This window comes from Delphinus delphis, chromosome 12, assembly GCF_949987515.2.
Source record: "Delphinus delphis chromosome 12, mDelDel1.2, whole genome shotgun sequence".
Classification (NCBI taxonomy): Eukaryota; Metazoa; Chordata; class Mammalia; order Artiodactyla; family Delphinidae; genus Delphinus; species Delphinus delphis.
In genome coordinates this window covers 16,524,863-16,545,570 of record NC_082694.2, presented here as the reverse complement: position 1 = coordinate 16,545,570, position 20,708 = coordinate 16,524,863, and the positions used below count along the sequence as shown (strand labels likewise).

At 37.4% G+C, this 20,708-nt stretch overlaps 1 protein-coding gene across 1 annotated transcript in view; it reads left to right on the top strand.

Moving 5' to 3' along the window:
* DNAH6 (dynein axonemal heavy chain 6) overlaps nt 1-20,708 on the top strand; it is a 289,189-nt gene that overhangs the window by 8,805 nt on the left and 259,676 nt on the right. The window contains exons 2-3 of the mRNA XM_060027729.1: nt 9,009-9,182; nt 13,326-13,588. Of these exons, the coding sequence (XP_059883712.1) occupies nt 9,009-9,182; nt 13,326-13,588 (437 nt within the window). The remainder of the gene's footprint in view (nt 1-9,008; nt 9,183-13,325; nt 13,589-20,708) is intronic.

The following is a 20,708-nucleotide window of genomic DNA, read 5'->3' as shown; positions in this document are numbered from 1 at the left end:
AACAATATGAAGTGTCCTGAAAAAATTAAAAATGTGATCCAGCAGTCATACTTCTGGGCATTTATCTGAAAGAAATAAAAATACTAGCTCAAAAAGATACTTATAGATACGTATAATTGCACCCCATATTCATTACAGCATTATTTACAATACCCAAGACATGGAAACAACCTATGTGTCCATCAGTGTAAAAACAGATAAAGAAAATGTAGTATATATACACACAATAGAATATTATTCAGCCATAAAAAGAAGGAAATCTTGCCATTTGCAACAACATGGATGGACCTTGAAGGCGTTATGCTAGGTGAAATAAGTCAGACAAAGAAAGACGAATACTGTATGATCTCACATGTGGAATCTAAAGAAAATGAAAACTGAACTCATAGAATCAGAGAACAGATAGGTGTTTGCCAGAGAACCGGTTGAGGGGGTGGGGTGGATGAAATGAGTGAAGGGGGTCAAAAAGTACAAACTTCCAGTTATAAAATAAATGACGTCCTGGGGATATAATGTACAGCATGCTGACTATAGTTAATAATACTCTATTGTATATTTTAAGGTTGCTAAGAGAGAATATCTTAAAAATTCTTATTATAAGAAAAAAAGTGGGGCTTCCCTGGTGGCACAGTGGTTGAGAGTCCGCCTGCTGATGCAGGGGACACGGGTTTGTGCCCTGGTCAGGGAAGATCCCACATGCCGCGGAGTGGCTGGTCCCATAAGCCATGGCTGCTGAGCCTGCGCGTCCACAGCCTGTGCTCCGCAATGGGAGAGGCCACAACAGTGAGAGGCCTGCGTACTGCAAAAAAAAAAAAAAAAGAAGAAAAAAAGTGTAACTATGTGTGATGATGGATGTTAACTAGATTTATTGTGGTGATCATTTTGCAACATATACATATGTTGTACACAAACTAATATAATGTTATATATCAATTATGTCTCAATAAAAAATAAAATAATATTCAAATAATAGTACTCTTCTAACACATTTGCTGTAAAGATTAATGGGTGTTAAAGTTTTGTCACATAGAAGAAGCTCAATAAATGGTAGTTAATATTGTTATTTTAAAAAAACTATAAACAAAATTTTGGGAATTTGAACCCAACTATATAATATATCATTGCCAGTGGGATTTATCTCAGGAATGTAGAGAATTAACTATTTAAAAAGCAATCACTGTAATTCACCATATTACCCCACTGGGAAAAAAAACATGATTATATCAATAGATGTAGATAAATCCTTTGACAAAATCCACCACCCATTCCTGATAAAACTCTCAGCAAATTAGGAGTAGAAGAGACCTTCCTCAAGTGAGTAAGGGTCATCCATGAACAACCTACACCTAACCTCAGACTTAATGGTGAAAAATTATGAACAAATAAGGATGTCTGCTCCCAGCATTTCTGTTTAACAATGTATTAGAGGTGGTAGCCATTGCAGTAAGGTAAGGAAAAGAGATAAAAGGAACCCAGATTAGAAAGGAAGAAGTAAAAATTTTCCTTCACAAAGAACATGATCATCTATTTGGAAAATCCAGTGAAAGCTATGAAAAAGTTACTAGAACTGATAATGAGGTTAGCAAGGATACAGAATATAAAATAGTATAAAAAACTAGTTGCACGTCTATGTATGAGCAATTTGAAATTTAAATTAAATAAAAATACTATTTACAATAGCAACAAAGTATGAATTGAGGGTAAATCTAATGAGAATGTGCAAGGCCTGAAGAATGAATACTACAAAATATAACAGAGAAATTAAAGAAGCTCTAAATGAAGAATGATACTGTGTTTGTAGTTTAGAAGACTCAATATTTTCAAGATGTCAGTCCTCCTCAAATTGATCTATAAATTTAATGCAATTCCAATCAAGGTCCCAGCAGTATTTCTCCTTTTTGGTAGAAATTGACAAGCTGATTCTAAAATTCGTAGAAAAATGCAAAGGACTTAGAACAACCAAAACAACTTTGAAAGAGAAGATCAAAGTTTAAAGTCTAATGCTCCTGATTTCAGTACTTACCATTAAACTACAATAATTAAGACATTGTAGTATTGGTGTCAAGATAGACAAATAGACTGATGGAACACAATAGAGAGTCCAGGTATAAGCCTATACAAATATGGATTCCACTGGAAGAGTGCCCATGAAAAGTTGCTTGGTTTCCCCCAGACTTTGTCCCATACACCTTTTCCCTTTGTTAATTTTAATTGTTTTCCCCTTTTTCTTTAGTAAATAATAGCCATGAGTACAGCTACTCATGTAGTTGTAGGCTTTTTGATGATAGCCATTCTTACTGGTGTGAGGTGATACCTTATTGTGGTTTTGATAAGCATTTCTCTAATAATTAGTGATGTTGAGCATCTTTTCATATGCCTGTTGGCCATCTGTATGTCTTCTTTGTAGAAGTGTCTATTTAGGTCTTCTGCCCATGTTTTGATTTGGTTGTTTGGTTTTTCAATATTAAGCTTTATGAGCTGTTTGTATATTTTGGATATTATTTGCAAATATTTTCTCCTATTCCATAGGTTGTTTTTTCATTTTGTTTATGGTTTCCCTTGCTGTGCAAAAGCTTTTAAGTTTGATTAGGTCCAATTTGTTTATTTTTGCTTTTATTCATTTTGCCTTGTGAGACTAATCTAAGAAAACATTGCTAAGATTTATGTCAGAGAATGTTTTGCCTATGTTCTCTCCTAGGTGTTTTATGGTATCATGTCTTATATTTAGGTCTTTAAACCATTTTGAGTTTATTTTTGTATATAGTGTGAGGGAGTGTTCTAATTTCATTGATTTACATGTAGCTGTCCAGCTTTCCCAACACTATTTGTTGAAGAGACTGTCTTTTCTTCATTGTATATTCTTGCCTCCTTTGTCGTAGATTAATTGACTATAGGTTTATTTGGTAGGTTTATTTCTGGGCTCTCTATTCTTTTCCATTGATCTATATGTCTGTTTTTGTGCCAGTGCCACATTGTTTTTTATACTGTAGCTTTGTAATATTGTCTGAAGTCTGGAAGGGTGTTGTCTCCAGATTTGTTCTTTCTCCTCAGGATTGCTTTGGCAATTCTCAGTCTTTTGTGTTTCCATATAAATTTTATGATTATTTGTTCTAGTTCTGTGAAAAATGTCATGGGTATTTTGATAGGGATCACATTAAGTCTGTAGATTGTTTTGGGTAGTATGGCCATTTTAACAATATTAATTCTTCCAATCCAAGAGCATGGGCTATCTTTCCATTTCCTTTATGAATGTTTTATAGTTTTTAGTATATAGGTCTTTCACCTCCTTAGTTAAGTTTATTCCTAGGGATTTTATTTTTTTGATGCAGTTTTAAACAGGATTGTTTTCTTACTTTCTGTTTCTGATATTTCATTATTAGTGTAAAGAAATGCAACAGATTTCTATATGTTAATCTTGTATCCTTCTACCTTGCTGAATTCATTTATTAGCACTAATAGTTTTTGTATGGAGATTTTAGGGTTCTCTCTATTGCATATCATGTCATCTGCAAAGAGTGACAGTTTTACCTCTTTCCTTCCAATTTGGATACCTTTTATTTCTTTTTCTTGTCTGATTGCTGTGGCTAAGACTTCCAATACTGTGATAGAAGTGGTGAGAATGGGCATCCTCGTCTTGTTCCTGAATTTAGCAGAAAGACTTTCAGCTTTTCACGGTTGAGTATTAAGTTGTCTGTGGGTTTGTGGTAAATGGCTTCCCTTGTAACTGCCTTTAGAATCCTATCTTTATCTTTAATTCTCACCATTTTAATTATGATATGTCTTGGTGGGGATCTGTTTGGGTTTATCTTGTATAGGACCCTCTGTTCTTCCTGTACCTGGATATCTGTTTCCTTCTTTAGGTTTGGGAAGTTTTCAGTCATAAATTCTTCAAATACATTTTTGATCCTCTTTTCTCTCTCTTCTCCTTCTGGAACCTCTATTATGCTTAGGTTGGCATCCTTCATATTACTCTCTATATCTCATGTGTTACTTTCTTTTTTCTTCATTTCTATTTCTGTCTGCTGTTCTGATTGGGTGATTTCCATTATTCTATCTTCCAGGTCACTTATTCATTCTTCTTTGTTATTTAGTGTGCTATTTATTGCTTCTAGATTGGTTTTTATTTCACCAATTGAGTTGTCTAATTTTGATTGGTTTGTCTTTACAGTTTCTAGTTCCTTGTTACAGTGGTCTGCATTTCTATCAATCATCTTTCTTAATTCCTTTAGCATTTTTATTATCTCCTTTTTGAACTTGTGGTCTAACAGTCTGGTGAGGTCTGCTTCATTATTTGTTCTTTCAGGAGATTTCTCTTGTTCTTCTAATTGGGAGTAGTTCCTCTGCCTTTTCATTTTACTTAAACTTTCTCTGTCTCTATGAATTCAGGAGAAGCACTTACCTACTGTGGTGTATGAAGGGATATTTTTAAGTGGGAGTGACCCTGTGTAGGCTGTGTGAGTCCAGTATTTTTGGTGCAGTGGCTGGGTTTGGTATGAATGACAGCCACATCTTTCCTCATAGTGTGCTGGCCATTATCCCTTGATAGTAGGTATGATTGATGTTGTGGTCTCCAGAGCCTGTGCTGGATGTCAGATGAGACCTCCTCTTTGCTTCAATGGCTGTCACAGCCCTGTTGGGGCAGGGTCTGCTCCCCAGTTGTTGGAGTAGAAGCCCTGAGGGTTGGGTTTGATCAGGATCCATTGCCCTTGAGTGTGTGAAATAAAATTCATATTTTATGGCAAGACAAGAAAAATTTAAACATAAAAAATTCTTCTCTGCACTTTGGCATGCTCTCTTCCCCCACGATGCTTGTGTTTCTGCATTATGCATCAACAAAACCTTCCCCATCAGCAGGAATACCTGCTCAGCCTTAAAGAGCAACATTCTCCCAGCATCAATAAGACAACTCCTTAAAAGATAACATTCCTTCTTGATCTTGTACAGGGTCACATGACCCACCACAATGATGCTTAGATCTGGATCATTTAAACTACCAACAAAATGTCATTTGATGTATAGCCCTCTTTCTCAAAAAAATTTATATAACTGTGCCTTGACTTCTAACAGGTGGAACAGTTCTCAGAGCTTTCTGGGGTGCTCTTTCCTGACTGTAATCCTCAAATTTGGCTTGAATAAAATTTTCCATTTCTTTCTTAGATCGACTGATTAATTTTTCATCGACAAGTGCATGCCCTGCCCCACAGGAGGTAATTTCTAAAGCAAGTGAGGTCCATGTGGTCACAGTGACCCTATGGACTGCTTGTGCAGGTGGCGTGGTTCCATCCAGAAGCAGCCCATGGTCACATCTCTTTCTCCGTGTGTTTGTCCCAGACCTACTGCTAGGCTGTGCTGTGGAGTGGGCTGGGGCTGGGGCCGGGGTGCTGTGGCTGCAGGAATCTAGGTGGTCGTGCTGCCACCTGAAACCTGGGCTGCCTCTGTGGCCAGCCTCTCCCAGGACCTGTCAGCCGCAGATCCAGCTCCAAGCTGCAGTGTAGAGTGGGCGGGGCCGGAGCGCTTCTGCCAGACACAAAAGAACAGCTGTGTACTCCTGCCCAGGGCCCGTCCACCAGAGACTCAGCGCCCAGCTACTGTGAGTTTCTGTGGCACCACTTAGTGTGCATGCTGACAAACTCTGCATGTGAGTGCCGACAATGGACTCCAAGGTTCGGTCCGATCCACACCCCAGGCCCTCCAGCCTGTCTCCCTGCAAGTAGATTGAGTCCTCTCCCAGGGCCTGTTGGTCCAAGGTTTGGCACTTTGCCTCTGTGAGTATCTGTGGCCCCATCTGGTGTGCACCTTGAACTGGGAAGTGAGGTGTGGCAGCAGCCGCCAGCACTGGTCTCTCTCTGCCCTGATTGTTAGCAAGCCAGCATGCCCACCCTCATCGGGAGTAGAATTTAGGCTTTTCCAGCCCCTATGTCTGTCCCAGCGGACCTCCCGGCAAGTAAGGGGCCTCTCCAGGGCAAGGGTGTGCCCTTGTGGACCTTCTCTCCTTTACTGATCCCTCCCTGGGGCGCCAGTTCCGTCTCGACGCCTTTTCCCCCTTCCTACCCAGTTGCGTGGAGAAGTTTGTTGAAGCTTTGGTTGTATAGGAGTTCTTCTGCCAGTTTCCCGTTGGTTTTCTGTGAGACTTGTTCCACATGTAGATGTATTTTTGATATGTTTGTGGCTGGAGGTAAGCTCCATGTCCTCCTACTCCGCCATCTTGATCCCCCTCCAACAATTTTGTTTTTAAAAGCCCAAAAGTGGAAACGACCACCATGTCCCTCAAGTGGTGAATGAATAAATTGTGGCGTTTCTACACTATAGGATACTACTCAGCCTTAAAAATAAATGAATTATGGATATATGAAACAACATAGAGGAATCTCAGCATAATTATGCTGAAAGATGGTGGGCAAAAAAATACATACTATTTTATTACATTTATATAAAGGCCTGGAAAATGCAAACTAATGTATAGTGATAGAAAACAGATCAGTATTTGCCTAGGGAGGAGTATTGGAAAGGAACCTGAAAAGGCTCATGGTTGGGTTCTCTTCATTTTCTTGACAGTTTCATATATATATATATATATATATCAGCACATCAAATTGTACACTTTAAATACATACAGCTTAATGTATGTCTATTATATTTCAGGAGAGCTATTATATCTCAGGAGAGCTGTTAAAATAATTTAAACTGTTAAAAAATGTTCACATTTCCCTGATTGTCTTATAATAATTTTGTTTGCAGCATCCTTGTTAAAATTTAGATCAAAATAAGATCCATGCACTAGCTGGTTAACATTTCTCTTAAGTCTCTAGGTCTGTAAGTTCCCCATCAACTCTTTTATTTTTTCTTAGGAAAAAGTTTTAATGGGCAAAATTTGGTTATTTTTCTATATAGTTCCACAGTCTAATTTTGTTGACTGTATCCCCACTGTGGTAGCTAACCTATATTTCTCTGGTTCTTGTATTTCCTATATGTTGGTAGTTAGGTCTAGAGTCTTAAGTTTGATTTTCTGGGGCCATGAGTACTTCCGTAGCAGGTGTAGGGTTCTTTCATTAAATTGGCATATAGAAGCTGGTTGTCCTTTTTTCCCCAGTTTTATTGAGATATAATTGACATAAAGCACTGTATAAGTTTAACATGTACAACATAGTGATGTGACTTACATGCATCATGAAATGTTTATCATGATAAGTTTAGTGAACAACCATCATTTCGTATAGATACAAAATAAAAGTAATAGAAAAAATTTTCCTTGTAATGAGAACTCTTAGGATTTACTCTTTTAACAACTTTCATACGTAATATACAGCAATGTTAATTATATTTATCATCTTGTACCTTACATCCCTAGTACTTATTTATCTTATAATTGGAAGTTTGTGTTACTGAAGGTTACAATCTATTTACAGTTATTACAAAATATTAGCTGTATTCTCTGCTTTTCAAAATACATTCTTGTAGCCTATCTTACACCCAATAGTTTATACCTCCCACTCCCCAACCCCTATAATATTGCTCCTCCCCCACAACTGGTAACCACTAGTTTGTTCTCTATATCTGAGTCTGCTTTTTTATTATATTCACTAGCTTGTTGTATTTTTTGGATTCCACATGTAAGCGATATCATGCAATATATGTCTTTCTCTGTCTTTACTTAGCATAGAGATAGACTTTCTTAACAGTGTTGTAAAATTCACCTCTTATATTTTCATCTAGTACTTTTTTTCCTTGATCTTTTTTTATTGAAGTATAGTTGATTTACAATATTTTGTTAGTTTCAGGTGTACAGCATAGTGAGTCAATATTTTTATAGATTATACTCCATTTAAAGTTATTATAAAATATTGGCTATATTCCTTGTGCTGAACAATATATCCTTGTAGCTTATTTATTTTATACATAGTAGTTTGTATTTCTTCATCCCTTGCCCCTCCTCCCTTCCCTCTCACCACTGGTAACCACTCTATATCTGTGAGTCTACTTCTTTTGTTATATTCACTAGTGTGTTTTATTTTTTAATTCTACATATAAGTGGTAACATATGTCTCACTTATTTCACTTAGCATAATACCCTCCAGGTTCATCCATGTTGCTGCAAATAGCAAAATTCTATTCTTTTTAATGGCTGAATAATAGTCCACTATATATATATAAGACATCTTCTTTATCCATTCATCTATTGATGGGCTCTTAGGTTGCTTCCATATCTTGGCAATTGTAAATAATGCTGCAGTGAACATGGAGTGCATATATCTTTTTGAATTACTGTATTTGTTTTCTTCAGATAAATACCCAGGAGTGTAATTGCTGGGTCATATGGTAGTTCTTTTTCTTTAATTTTTTGAGGAAACTCCATACTGTTTTCCACAGTGGCTGTACCAATTTACATTCCCACTAACAATGTGCAAAAGTTCCCTTTTCTCCACATCCTCGCCCACATTTGTTATTTGTGTTATTTTTGATGATAGCCATTCTGACAGGTGTGAGGTAATATCTCATTGTGGTTCTGATTTGCACTTTCCTGATGATTAGAGATGCATTTCCTCTTTGGAAGTATGCCTATTCAGATTCTCTGCCCATTTTAAAAGTCAGGTTGTTTGGTTTTGTGATGATCTTCAATTAGTTATGGCTATGGGAAGTGATTAGTGACCTTTGGGTAGAGTGGGAGTTCTGTATGATCCCACGGTAACTGTTGTAGTGAATGGTGGGGGTTTGTATTGGACAATTAGTGAGTATGTGATTTCATGCCTCTGTGTACTTTCTGTCATAATGTCACCCTTAGAAGTATTCATTGGTATTTAAAGGGCAGAATTAATGGAAACCAAGTAGAAAAGTCTTAGTCAAGCAATAGGCCATGGACAATGATGATAGCTGCTAATAATGATTGTGGCTTAGATAGGAAATTAGTCCAGGAAGGTGATCAATTTCCAACAGAGATAGAGTCCAAAGATAGTGAAGAACAAGTTCACATTAATATTTAAAAGATTAACATGTCTTTTTATTTCCCAAAGCCAGTGCTAAAAGCCTACCAAGATCATAAGAAATCAGAATACATATATGAGCAGAATCGTTACCAGTTAATCACTTCTGGAGTCCTAAAGCCTCCAGGAAGCACTGAAGAAAGAAGTTCTACCAAATCTCTTGTTCAGTTCAAGCGTGAAGATTCTGTGAAAAAGAAAAAACAGGTAAGTATTGAAGTACTTAATTGATCTTTTTAATGTTTGTTTCATACAGCATTGCTAACATGCTTTTAACTCATAAGGATAGTGGCAAAATCTTTTCCCCTTAGGTTATGTAATGGATTGGGGTAATACAGTATTTCCCAGTTCTTCCTATTTAAGGAAAATTTGGACAGTAGAGTAAAATCATAAAGGAAAACTTTTAGCATTCATATAGTGTCTTTTGATCTTCTCTAGAAGACATGTTAAAAGAAGACATAACAGTATTTTGAATGTTATTATAACTTTTATGAAATTTTCATCATTATCCCCCCAAATCTTTGAAGACCTTGGTAAAGGGCAATAAAATGGAAACTGAACCAACTAGAGAGACAACTTTTGTAATTGGTGAGAGTTGTAGAGTGGGGAAGTTGCCTTGCAATGAATAAGTGAATAGTAGTTCTGGGGCAAAATCACTAGAGCCTGGCTTTATGTAAACACCTGTAGATAATTAAACAAAAGAACAGAAGTGGAAGAAAATGTGGAGGACACACCCACAATAAAAATACCAATAAAGCCAAGAATTCTCTGAGCTTTTTATTGAGAGGATCTTTCAGTGCTAGTTGTCTGTCTTTCAGGCTTTGGGCTGCAGTGCTAGAAATTGAGAGTTGAGGACAAGCTCTGTCCTCGAGGATTTCAGAATCTGGAGGTGGGAAATGAACAAGTAAACACTTAAGTGCAGTGAGGTGTGATAAGAGCTCTCACTGATCATTTAAAGTACAAAATAATGGAGAACTGAGCAGAAGAGATGCTTATACTTGGTGGCCAGGGGGATCATCAGTGGAAGAACAGCTACCCTAGGGAACTGCACTAAGCTCGGAGGAATAAGTGGAAAGTTAACAAGGCAAATAAGGTGGGAGAGCTATGGCCTTGGGAGCCATGGGTTTGGGTGAGATTATCCTGAAAGAATATCATATGATAAATTGTATGAAATTGTATAGCTTCAGTTAATTTGGTTTCTGTGAAGTAGAAAGAGAGAACGAGATATTTTAAGTGGGGCCAAGAAAGATCTGATTGTACATTAATTAGCTCATTTGGTATAAAGTGGGTTTCAAGAGCTTGAATTTTAAAAAGAGATTATGCAAACTATTATATTATATATAGGAAGGATTAATAAAACAAGGTCCTACTGTATAGCACAGGGAACTATATTCAATATCCTGTGATAAACCATAATGGAAAAGGATATGAAAAAGAATATATATGTGTAAAACTGAATCACTTTGCTGTACAGCAGAAATTATCACAACATTGTAAATCAACTATACTTCAATACAATTTTTAAAAAATAAAAACGAGAGAGATTGTGTGCACATCTGGGATGAAGGAAGTAGCTGAAAAGGAATAAGTTATAGGTTATGTTTGGCTGTAACTGTAACTAAGTGAAGAACTCAGTAAAGAGTTAGAGGTTGAATGGAAATGTGGAAGAAAGGGGATATTCTGTTTAAAAGGAGAAGGGTATTTATTCTGAGAAGAGGTTCATTTTTCTGGGTATTGATTTCTCAGAATGAGTTCAGAATGGAAATGTATCTAGTAAGATTTACTGGGAGATGAAGGAAGGAAAGGAAGGAAGGAAGGAAGGAAGGAAGGGAGGGAGGGAGGGACGGAGGGAAGGAGGGAGGGAGGAAGGAAAGAAGGACGGAAAGTTGAAGGCTTTGCTTCCGGTAATTAAGAAGGATTGACTTATCGATTGGACTGGGAATCCACCATAGAGGAATATGATAGATGTTCTACAATTTATGAATAAATGCTTCCTCTATTTCCCTCCCCCAACTACTGCAAAATCCAAACATATGTGACTGTTTAAATTGAATCACATCTTCCCACTGAGTTACACAATTAGACATAAAATGAAAATGTTTAGGCCTATTGTTGAAGAAACCTTTCACTTAGAATGCAGTACAACTTTTTAAGAGATATAATAAATAAAATAAATGCATTTCCTGTTAAAATATTAATACTCTTGTCTCATAAAAGAGTTAACTACAGCTCTTGTTGAAACATTGGGACAAAGCAATATATATTTTCTCTGGTTCTGGTATCTGGTTTGGCCTCTTCTTTTATATAAGAAAACAGTACCTTTGTTGCTATCCCTGCCCAATAAATGAAAGGAGCATATTTTATCTTTGATTTTAAAGATGTATGTCCTTTAGCTCTGAAATTCCCAGGATTCTCTTCTGAAACTCCTATTCAATGAGGTATTTAATCAGAGAATAATGATCCCTATGAATACAAATCTTATGGGGACGTTGTTCCACAGAGCTTATGGTAATAACTCTCTTATAGAAATGGCAACCTCTATTAACTCTGCTAATAGGCAATAAAGATATCATTTATATATGTACCTCAATTATTCACCAAAGCAGGTCTGCAATACAGATTCTTTTATCTTAAAGCCAGTCCTGTCAGAGAGACAAAGGGATGACTGTTGGAGTTGATGTCACATTTCCTCAAACACGGTTATCAACCTCCTCGGCAGGAGGAGAAGACGTGTTTGATGCTGTCCCAAGTTTGTTGGGGAGGAGCAAAGAAGTGTGAGCGGCACTGAGAGCAGACAGTGGGACCCAGGGATTGGAGCAAAGCTCAAGTGTGTGAACGTCGTGGGGACTTAGCCTTGGGGCTCCACACGTGGTCCGGAGCCAGCAGCATCTGCATCTCCTGGAAGCAAGTGAGAAGTGCAGAGTCTCAGGCTCCACCTTGGATTGGCTGGCAGACTCTGCATTTCAACAGGTTACCCAAGTAATTCATATGCACACTGAAATGTGAGAGGCACTGTCTCCAGAACAAACAATTAATTGTGAGTTAATAACATATATGCTTATGCTTAGGACCCACAGGGCGGGAAGCATAAGCATATATGTTACTAACTCAATTGCCTGTTCTGGAGACAGTGCCTCTCACATTTCAGTGTGCATGTGAGGACACATGTACCCCAGTGTTCATTGCAGCACTATTTACAATAGCCAGGACATGGAAACAACCTAAATGTCCAATGATAGATGAATGGATAAAGAAGATGTGGTACATATATACAATGGAATATTACTCAGCCACAAAAAGGAACGAAATTAGGTCATTTGTAGAGATGTGGATGGACCTACAGTCTATCATATAGAGTGAAGTAAGCCAGAAAGAGAAAAACAAATATCGTATATTAATGCATATATGTGGAATCTAGAAAAATGGTACAGATAAACCTATTTGTAGGGCAGGCATACAGACGTAGATGTAGAGAACAGACATGTGGACACGGGGAGGAAAGGGAGGGTGGGATGAATTGGGAGATTATATTTGACATAAATACACTACCATGTGTAAAATAGATAGCTAGTGAAACCTGCTGTATAGCACAAGGAGCTCAGCTCGGTGCTCTGTGATGGCCTAGATGGGCGGGATGGGGGGAGGTGGGAGGGAGGTCCAAGAGGGAGGGAATATAGGTATACATATAGCTGATTCACTTCACTGTACAGCAGAAACTAACACAGCATTGTAAAGCAATTTTACTCCAATAAAAAAATAAATAAAATAAGAGGAGGAAGTTCGAAAAAAAATAACACATATGCTTCTCCAAGGCTATTACATAATACTGATCCCCAATACTCAATGTAACAATCTGTCACATTCATTAAAAATAGTTTATTATGAGTTATGACGACAGCTGTCCAAGATGTCACTCACCGAAAAGCATCAAGGTTGTCAGAAAGAAGTGGGGCTGGTGGGGGGGGGGGGGCATGGGCAGGGTGTTGAGGGAAAGGCCCCAGTCAGGGGAGATACAGAGCAACTGAGCAAGGGGAGTGGTGGGCTCTCATAAACACCAGGGAGCTGGTAACATTTTGATGTAATAAACATTTAAGTGAAGGGAGAAGAGAAGGCAATGGGAAATGTTGCTGGGAGTGCTTGTGGGAAGGAGACGGACATCTGGGCAAGGAGTACTGAGAGGAGTACTGCCGATCAATAGTTTGAAAGCTTTCAGTTCAAAATTGCTTTCCTTTAAGCCCTAGATATCTTAGGCAGTGTGGTAATTAGTCCTGGAGGTTAATATTTTGTCACATATATAGGTTTCCCCCCCCCCAAAAAAAACTAATTTTTTAAAAAACTGGCTTTGTTTAGATCCAATGGCCCTCTGCCGAGGCGTTCTCCCCCTCTCCTGCTAAACTGTCACGTACCAGCACTGGAAGAAGAGGCCTCTACGAGATTAGTTCCTCAACTTACCCTAAGTACTATTTCCACGACCGGGAAGAAGTCATTAAAGCCAACATTCAAGATCCCTTGCAAATCATCAAAATAGTACGTGAAAATGAGCACATTGGATTTCTTTATATGATCTCTGCGGTGCCAAGATCTTCCACTGAGTACAATAGATATAATCTGAAGTGAGTTCTCTTTTATGAAGCAATTTATTTAGCAGCAAAAATTACAAGTAAGATTGCAAATGTTATCCATAATCAATTGCGTGTTAACGATTTATCTGATAAAATATAAGTTGGGTTATCATCCAATGACAAATGAATCTTAATCACAACAATTTTATTTTTCCCATTTATCTTTACTTATAGACATTTTATAGACACTGCTGTGTTTCTATGTTTATATTATATTGATATAATTCCATTTATTTTTAATCGGTATTACAGACATATTTTTGATATTTTTTGATTACTGAGAAAAGAAGACGGCAATGTATAAAAACTAGATGATGCTTGTTTTTTTCACATGTCATTTCAGCTTTCCTTAATAGAGTAGAAATAAGGGTTTTTTGTAAGTAAAATGAGCTTGATAATTTAGGGTATTTATATAGATTAATAATACACACACACTCACATATACTCTCTATTGTTGCTAAACACACATTTGTTGTTGAAATAATTTGGAGTCACCCAAATGTGTCTGTGAATTGCTTTAATATTCAGCACAACAGGTAACAGGACTTAAAGATGATGCTGACCTTCCTCTGTGGTGGTTTAGTTGGGTTGAATGCTATAGTTGTTGAGATGGTCTTTCCTCGAAGGTGGTTGTAGTTGAGCATTGCCACCCAATTCTTTGAGCTGCCTTCCCCAGTCTCTGCTGCATAGGAAGATAAAAGTTCTTTCTAGGAATTCTCTTCTCCCTTACTCAGCACTGTAGTTTTGATTGAGTCAGATAACACTGAAAACAACTCTCCTGCTGGGGAGAAGAAAAACATTTTAATCAAATTTTTAAATGATAGATTTATTGTAAACCTGAAAGAGCTTAACAGGAGTGAGGAACAATTTGTAGAAGGAAGAGAGATGCTTATGAAAATCATTCAGCAAAATGTACTGAGCACGCAATCTATAGCATGACCATTTCTAGGTGCTAGAGCTGTGTTAGGGAACCATCCAGATCAAAATTGCTGCCCTCATGGAGCTTACATTTTAGCAGAGGGAGACAATAATTAATACGATACAGGAGTAAATTATATAGAATGCTAGAATACACTAAGTGTTATACAAAAAAACAGTGTAGAGCAAAGGGGATTGGGAGTTCTTGGAAAGAGGTTGTTAGTAAGTTGGGGTGGTCAGCGTGGGCCTCATTGAGAAGCTGGCATTTGGACAAAGACTCGAAGGAGAAGGAGTGAATTATGTGCTATGGGAAGAGGGGAGAAGAGCTTTCCAGACAGCAGCAAACTGAATACAAATATCCCAAGGCAGGAGCACACCTGGCATGTTGAAGAACCGAACAGCAGGCTGGTGTGACTACAGTAGAATGAATGAGATGACAGACCGTTGATGGCCCTGCCAGCTATTGTAGAAACATTAACTTTTACTCTGAGAAAAATGGAGAACCAAGGAAGAATTTCAAGTAGAGAAGTGCCGTGATCTGAATTACATTTTGAAAAGGACCTCTCTGGTTGTTGTGTAGAGGATGGACTTTTGAGGAGCAAGTATTGAAACAGGAAGACCGATTAGAAGGCTGTAATTATTCACGTAAGAGATAGACCAGGTGGTAGTGGTGGAGGTGGGGAGAAGTGGGTCAAATTCTGGAAGTAATTTGAAGGTTAAGCCAACAGGATTTTCTTTTTAAACTCAACTTTATTGAGATATAATTGACATAATACTATGACCCATTTTAAGTGTAGTTTGATAAGCTTTGCCAAATGTGTACATTCGTGTAACCACTACCTCAATCAAGAACATTTCTGTCACCTGAAAAATTTCTCATACATACCCTCCACCATGACCACCCCTCCCTGACACCTCAAGCAGCCACTAGTGTAATTTCTATCACAACATATTAGTTATGCTTTTTTAAAAAGAATTTCACACAGAGGGAATCACAGCTGGTTTTTTGTGTCCAATTTCTCTAGCAAAATATTTTTGAGATCCATGTTGTTGCATGAATAAATTTCCTTTCCTTGCTGAGTAGTATTCCATTTTATGAATATACCATAATTTGTTTAGTCATTCAACTGTTGAGGGCTGGGTTTTTTACTTTTTTGTTTTGTTTTGTTTTTATTGGAGTATAGTTGCTTTACAATGTTGTGCTAGCTCATGCAGCACAGTGAAGTGAACCAGCCCTATGTATACACATATCCCCTCCCTTTGGGATTTCCCTCCCATCCAGGTCACCACATAGCACTGAGTAGACTTCCCCGTGCTATACAGCAGTTCCTCACTAGTTATCTATTTCATACCCAGCGGCATATATATGTTAATCCCAATCTCCCAATTCATCCCACTCCCCCATTCCTGCCCCTGTTGTCCACACATTTGTTCCCTACATCTATGTCTCTATTTCTGCTTTGCAAATAGATTCATCAGTACCGTTCTTCTAGATTCCACATATATGTTTTAATATATGATACTTGTTTTTCTCTTTCTGGCTTACTTCACTCTGTGTGTCTGTCTCTAGGTCCATCCATTCCTCTACAAATGACACAATTTGTACAAATATACCACATCTTTATCCATTAATCTGTTGATGGACATTTAGCTTGCCTCCATGTCCTGGCTATTGTAAATAGTGCTGTAATGAACATTGGGGGCATGTGTCTTTTTGCATAATGGTTTCTCTGGGTATATGCCCAGTAGTGGGATTGCTGGGTCATATGGTCTTTTTGAAGGAACCTCCATACTGTTCTCCATAGCGGCTGTATCCATTTACATTCCCACCAACAGTGCAAGAGGGTCCCTCTTCTTCACACCCTCTCCAGCATTTATTGTTTGTAAATTTTTTGATGATGGCCATTCTAACCGGTGTGAGGCGATAACTCATTGTAGCTTTGATCTGCATTTCTCTAATAATTAGTGATGTTGAGCATCTTTTCATGTGTCTCTTGGCCATCTCTATGTCTTCTTTGGAGAAATGGTTATTTAGATCTTCTGGCCATTTTTTGATTGGGTTGTTTGTTTTTTTGATATTGAGCTGCAGGAGCTGTTTGTATATATTGCAGATTAATCCCTTGTCAGTTGCTTCATTTGCAAATAATTTCTCCCATTCTGAGGGTTGCCTTTTCATCTTGCTTATAGTTTCCTTTGCTCTGCAAAAGCTTTTAAGTTTCATTAGGTCCCATTTGTTTATTTTTGTTTTTATTTCCATTTCTCCAGGAGGTGGGTCAAAAAGGATCTTGCTGTGATTTATGTCATACAGCGTTCTGCCTATGTTTTCCTCTAAGAATTTGATGGTGTCTGGCGTTACATTTAGGTCTTTAATCCATTTTATTTTTGTATATGTTGTTATGGAGTGTTCTAATTTCATTCTTTTATATGTAGCTGTCCAGTTTGCCCAGCACCATTTATTGAAGAGGCTGTCTTTTCTCCATTGTATATTCTTGCCTTCTTTGTCATAGATTAGGTGACCATAGGTGCATGGGTTTAGCTCTGGGCTTTCTATCCTGTTCATTGATCTGTCTTTCTGTTTTTGTGCCAGTACCATACTGTCTTGATTACTGTAACTTTGTAGTATAGTCTGAAGTCAGTGAGCCTGATTCCTCAAGCTCTGTTTTTCTTTCTCAAGATTGCTTTGGCTGTTCAGGGTCTTTTGTGTTTCCATACAAATTGTAAAATTTTTTGTTCTAATTCTGTGAAAAATGCAATTGGCAATTTGGTAGGGATTGCACTGAATCTGTAGATTGCTTTGGATAGTATCATCAGTTTCACAATATTGATTCTTCCAATCCAAGAACATGGCATCTCTCTCCATCTGTTTGTGCCATCTTTGATTTCTTGCATCAGTATAGTATAGTTTTCTGAGTACAGGTCTTTTGCCTCCTTAGATAGGTTTATTCCTAGATAATTTTATTCTTTTTGTTGCAGTGGTAAATGGGAATATTTCCTTAATTTCTCTTTCAGATTTTTCATCACTAGTGTATAGGGATGCAAGAGATTTCTGTGCATTAATTTTGTATCCTACTATTTTACCAATTCATTGATTAGCTCTAGTAGTTTTCTGGTGGCATCTTTAGGATTCTCTATGTGTAGTATCATGTCATCTGCAAACAGTGACAGTTTTACTTCTTCTTTTCTAATTTGTATTCCTTTTATTTATTTTACTTCTTTGATTGACCTGGCTAGGACTTCCAAAACTATGTTGAATAATAATGGCAACAGTGGACACCCTTGTCTTGTTCCTGATCTTAGAGGAAATGCTTTCAGTTTTTCACCATTGAGAATGATGTTTGCTGTGGGTTTGTCATATATGGCCAAATGTTCTATATATTGAGGTAGGTTCCCTCTATGCCCAATTCTGGAGAGTTTTTATCATAAATGGGAGTTAAATTTTGTCAAAAGCTTTTTCTGCATCTATTGAGATGGTCATGTGCTTCTTATTCTTCAGTCTGTTGATATGGTGTATCACGTTGATTGATTTGCATATATTGAAGAATCCGTGCATCCCTGGGATTCATCCCACTTGATTGTGGTGTATGATCTTTTTCATGTGTTGTTGGATTCTGTTTGCTAGTATTTTGTTGAGGATTTTTGCATCTATGTTCATCAGTGATATTGGTCTGTAATTTTCTTTTTTTGTAGTATCTTTGTCTGGTTTTGGAATCATGGTAATGATGGCCTCATAGAACGAGCTTCGGAGTGTTCTTTCCTCTGCAATTTTTTGGAAGAGTTTGAGAAGGATAGATGTTAGCTCTTCTCTAAATGTTTGAAAGAATTCACCTGTGAAGCCATCTGGTCCTGGCCTTTTGTTTGTTGGAAGATTTTTAATCACAGTTTCAATTTCATTACTTGTGATTGGACTGTTCATATTTTCTATTTCTTCCAGGTTCAGTCTTGGTAGGTTGTACCTTTCTAAGAGTTTGTCCATTTCTTCCACATTGTCCATTTTATTGGCAAATAGTTCCTTGTAGTAATCTCTTATGATCATTTGTATTTCATTTTATTTTTACATCTTTATTGGAGTATAATTGGTTTACAATGGTGTGTTAGTTTCGGCTTTATAACAAAGTGAATCAGTTATACATATACATATGTCCCCATATCTCTTCCCTGTTGCACCTCCCTCCCTCCCACCCTCCCTATCCCACCCTTCTAGGTAGTCACATACCACCTAGCTGATCTCCCTGTGCTATGTGGCTGCTTCCCAGTAGCTATCTATTTTATGTTTGGTAGTGTATATATGTCCATGCCACTCTCTCACTTTTTCCCAGCTAATCCTTCCCACTCAGCATATCCTCAAGACCATTCTCTAGTAGGTCTGCATCTTTATTCGCATCTTGCCCCTAGGTTCTTCTGACCATTTTTTTTCTTTTTTTTTTTTTTAGATTCCATATATATGTGTTAGCATATGGTATTTGTTTTCTTCTTTCTGACTTACTTCACTCTGTATGACACACTCAGGGTCCATCCACCTCACTACAAATAACTCAGTTTCCTTCCTGTTTATGGCTGAGTAATATTCCATTGTATATATGTGCCACATCTTCTTTATTCATTCATCTATTGATGGACACTTAGGTTGCTTCCATGTCCTGGCTATTGTAAATAGAGCTGCAATGAACATATTGGTACATGACTCTTTTTGAATTATGGTTTTCTCAGGGTATATGCCCAGTAGTGGGATTGCTGGGTTGTATGGTAGTTCTATTTTTAGTTTTTTAAGGAATCTCCATACTTTTCTCCATAGTGGCTGTATCAATTTACATTCCCACCAACAGTGCAAGAGTGTTCCCTTTTCTCCACACCCTCTCCAGCATTTATTGTTTCTAGATTTTTTGATGATGGCCATTCTGACCAGTGTGAGATGATATCTCATTGTAGTTTTGATTTGCATTTCTCTAATGATTAATGATGTTGAGCATCCTTTCATGCGTTTGTTGGCAATCTGTATATCTTCTTTGGAGAAATGTCTATTTAGGTCTTCTGCCCATTTTTGGATTGGGTTATTTGTTTTTTGATATTGAGCTGCATGTGTTGCTTGTATGTTTTGGAGATTAATCCTTTGTCAGTTGCTTCATTTGCAAATATTTTCTCCCATTCTGAGGGTTGTCTTGTCGTCTTCTTTATGCTTTCCTTTGCTGTGCAAAAGCTTTTAAGTTTCCTTAGGTCCCATTTGTTTATTTTTGGTTTTATTTCCATTTCTCCAGGAGGTGGGTCAAAAAGGATCTTGCTGTGATTTATATCATACAGTGTTCTGCCTATGTTTTCCTCTAAGAGTTTGATGGTGTCTTACCTTACATTTAGGTCTTTAATCCATTTTGAGTTTATTTTTGTGTATGGTGTTAGGAAGTGTTCTAATTTCATTCTTTTACATGTAGCTGTCCAGTTTTTCCAGCACCACTTATTGAAGAGGCTGTTTTTTCTCTGTTGTATATTCTTGCCTCCTTTATCAAAGATAATGTGACCATATGTGCGTGGGTTTATCTCTGGGCTTTCTATCCTGTTGCATTGATCTATATTTCTCTTTTTGTGCCAGTACCATACTGTCTTGATTACTGTAGCTCTGTAGTATAGTCTGAAGTCAGGGAGCCTGATTCCTCCAACTCCATTTTTCTATCTCAAGATTACATTTGCTATTCGAGGTCCTTTGTGTTTCCACACAAATTGTGGAATTTCTTATTCTAGTTCTGTGAAAAATACCAGTGGTAGTTTGATAGGGATTGTATTTAATTTGTATATTGCTTTGGGTAGTAGAGTCATTTTCACAGTATTGATTCTTCCAATCCAAGGACATGGTATATCTCTCCAACTATTTGTATCATCTTTAATTTCTTTCATCAGTGTCTTATAAGTTTCTGCATACAAATCTTTTGTCTCCTTACGTAGGTTTATTCCTAGATATTTTATTCTTTTTGTTGCAGTGGTAAATGGGAGTGTTTTCTTAATTTCACTTTCAGATTTTTCATCATTAATGCATAGGAGTGCTAGAGTTTCTGGGCATTAATTTTGTATCCTGCTGCTTTATCAAATTCATTTATTAGCTCTAGTAGTTTTCTGGTAGCATCTTTAGGATTCTCTACATATAGTATCATGTCATCTGCTAACAGTGACAGCTTTACTCCTTCTTTTCCAACTTGGATCCCTGTTA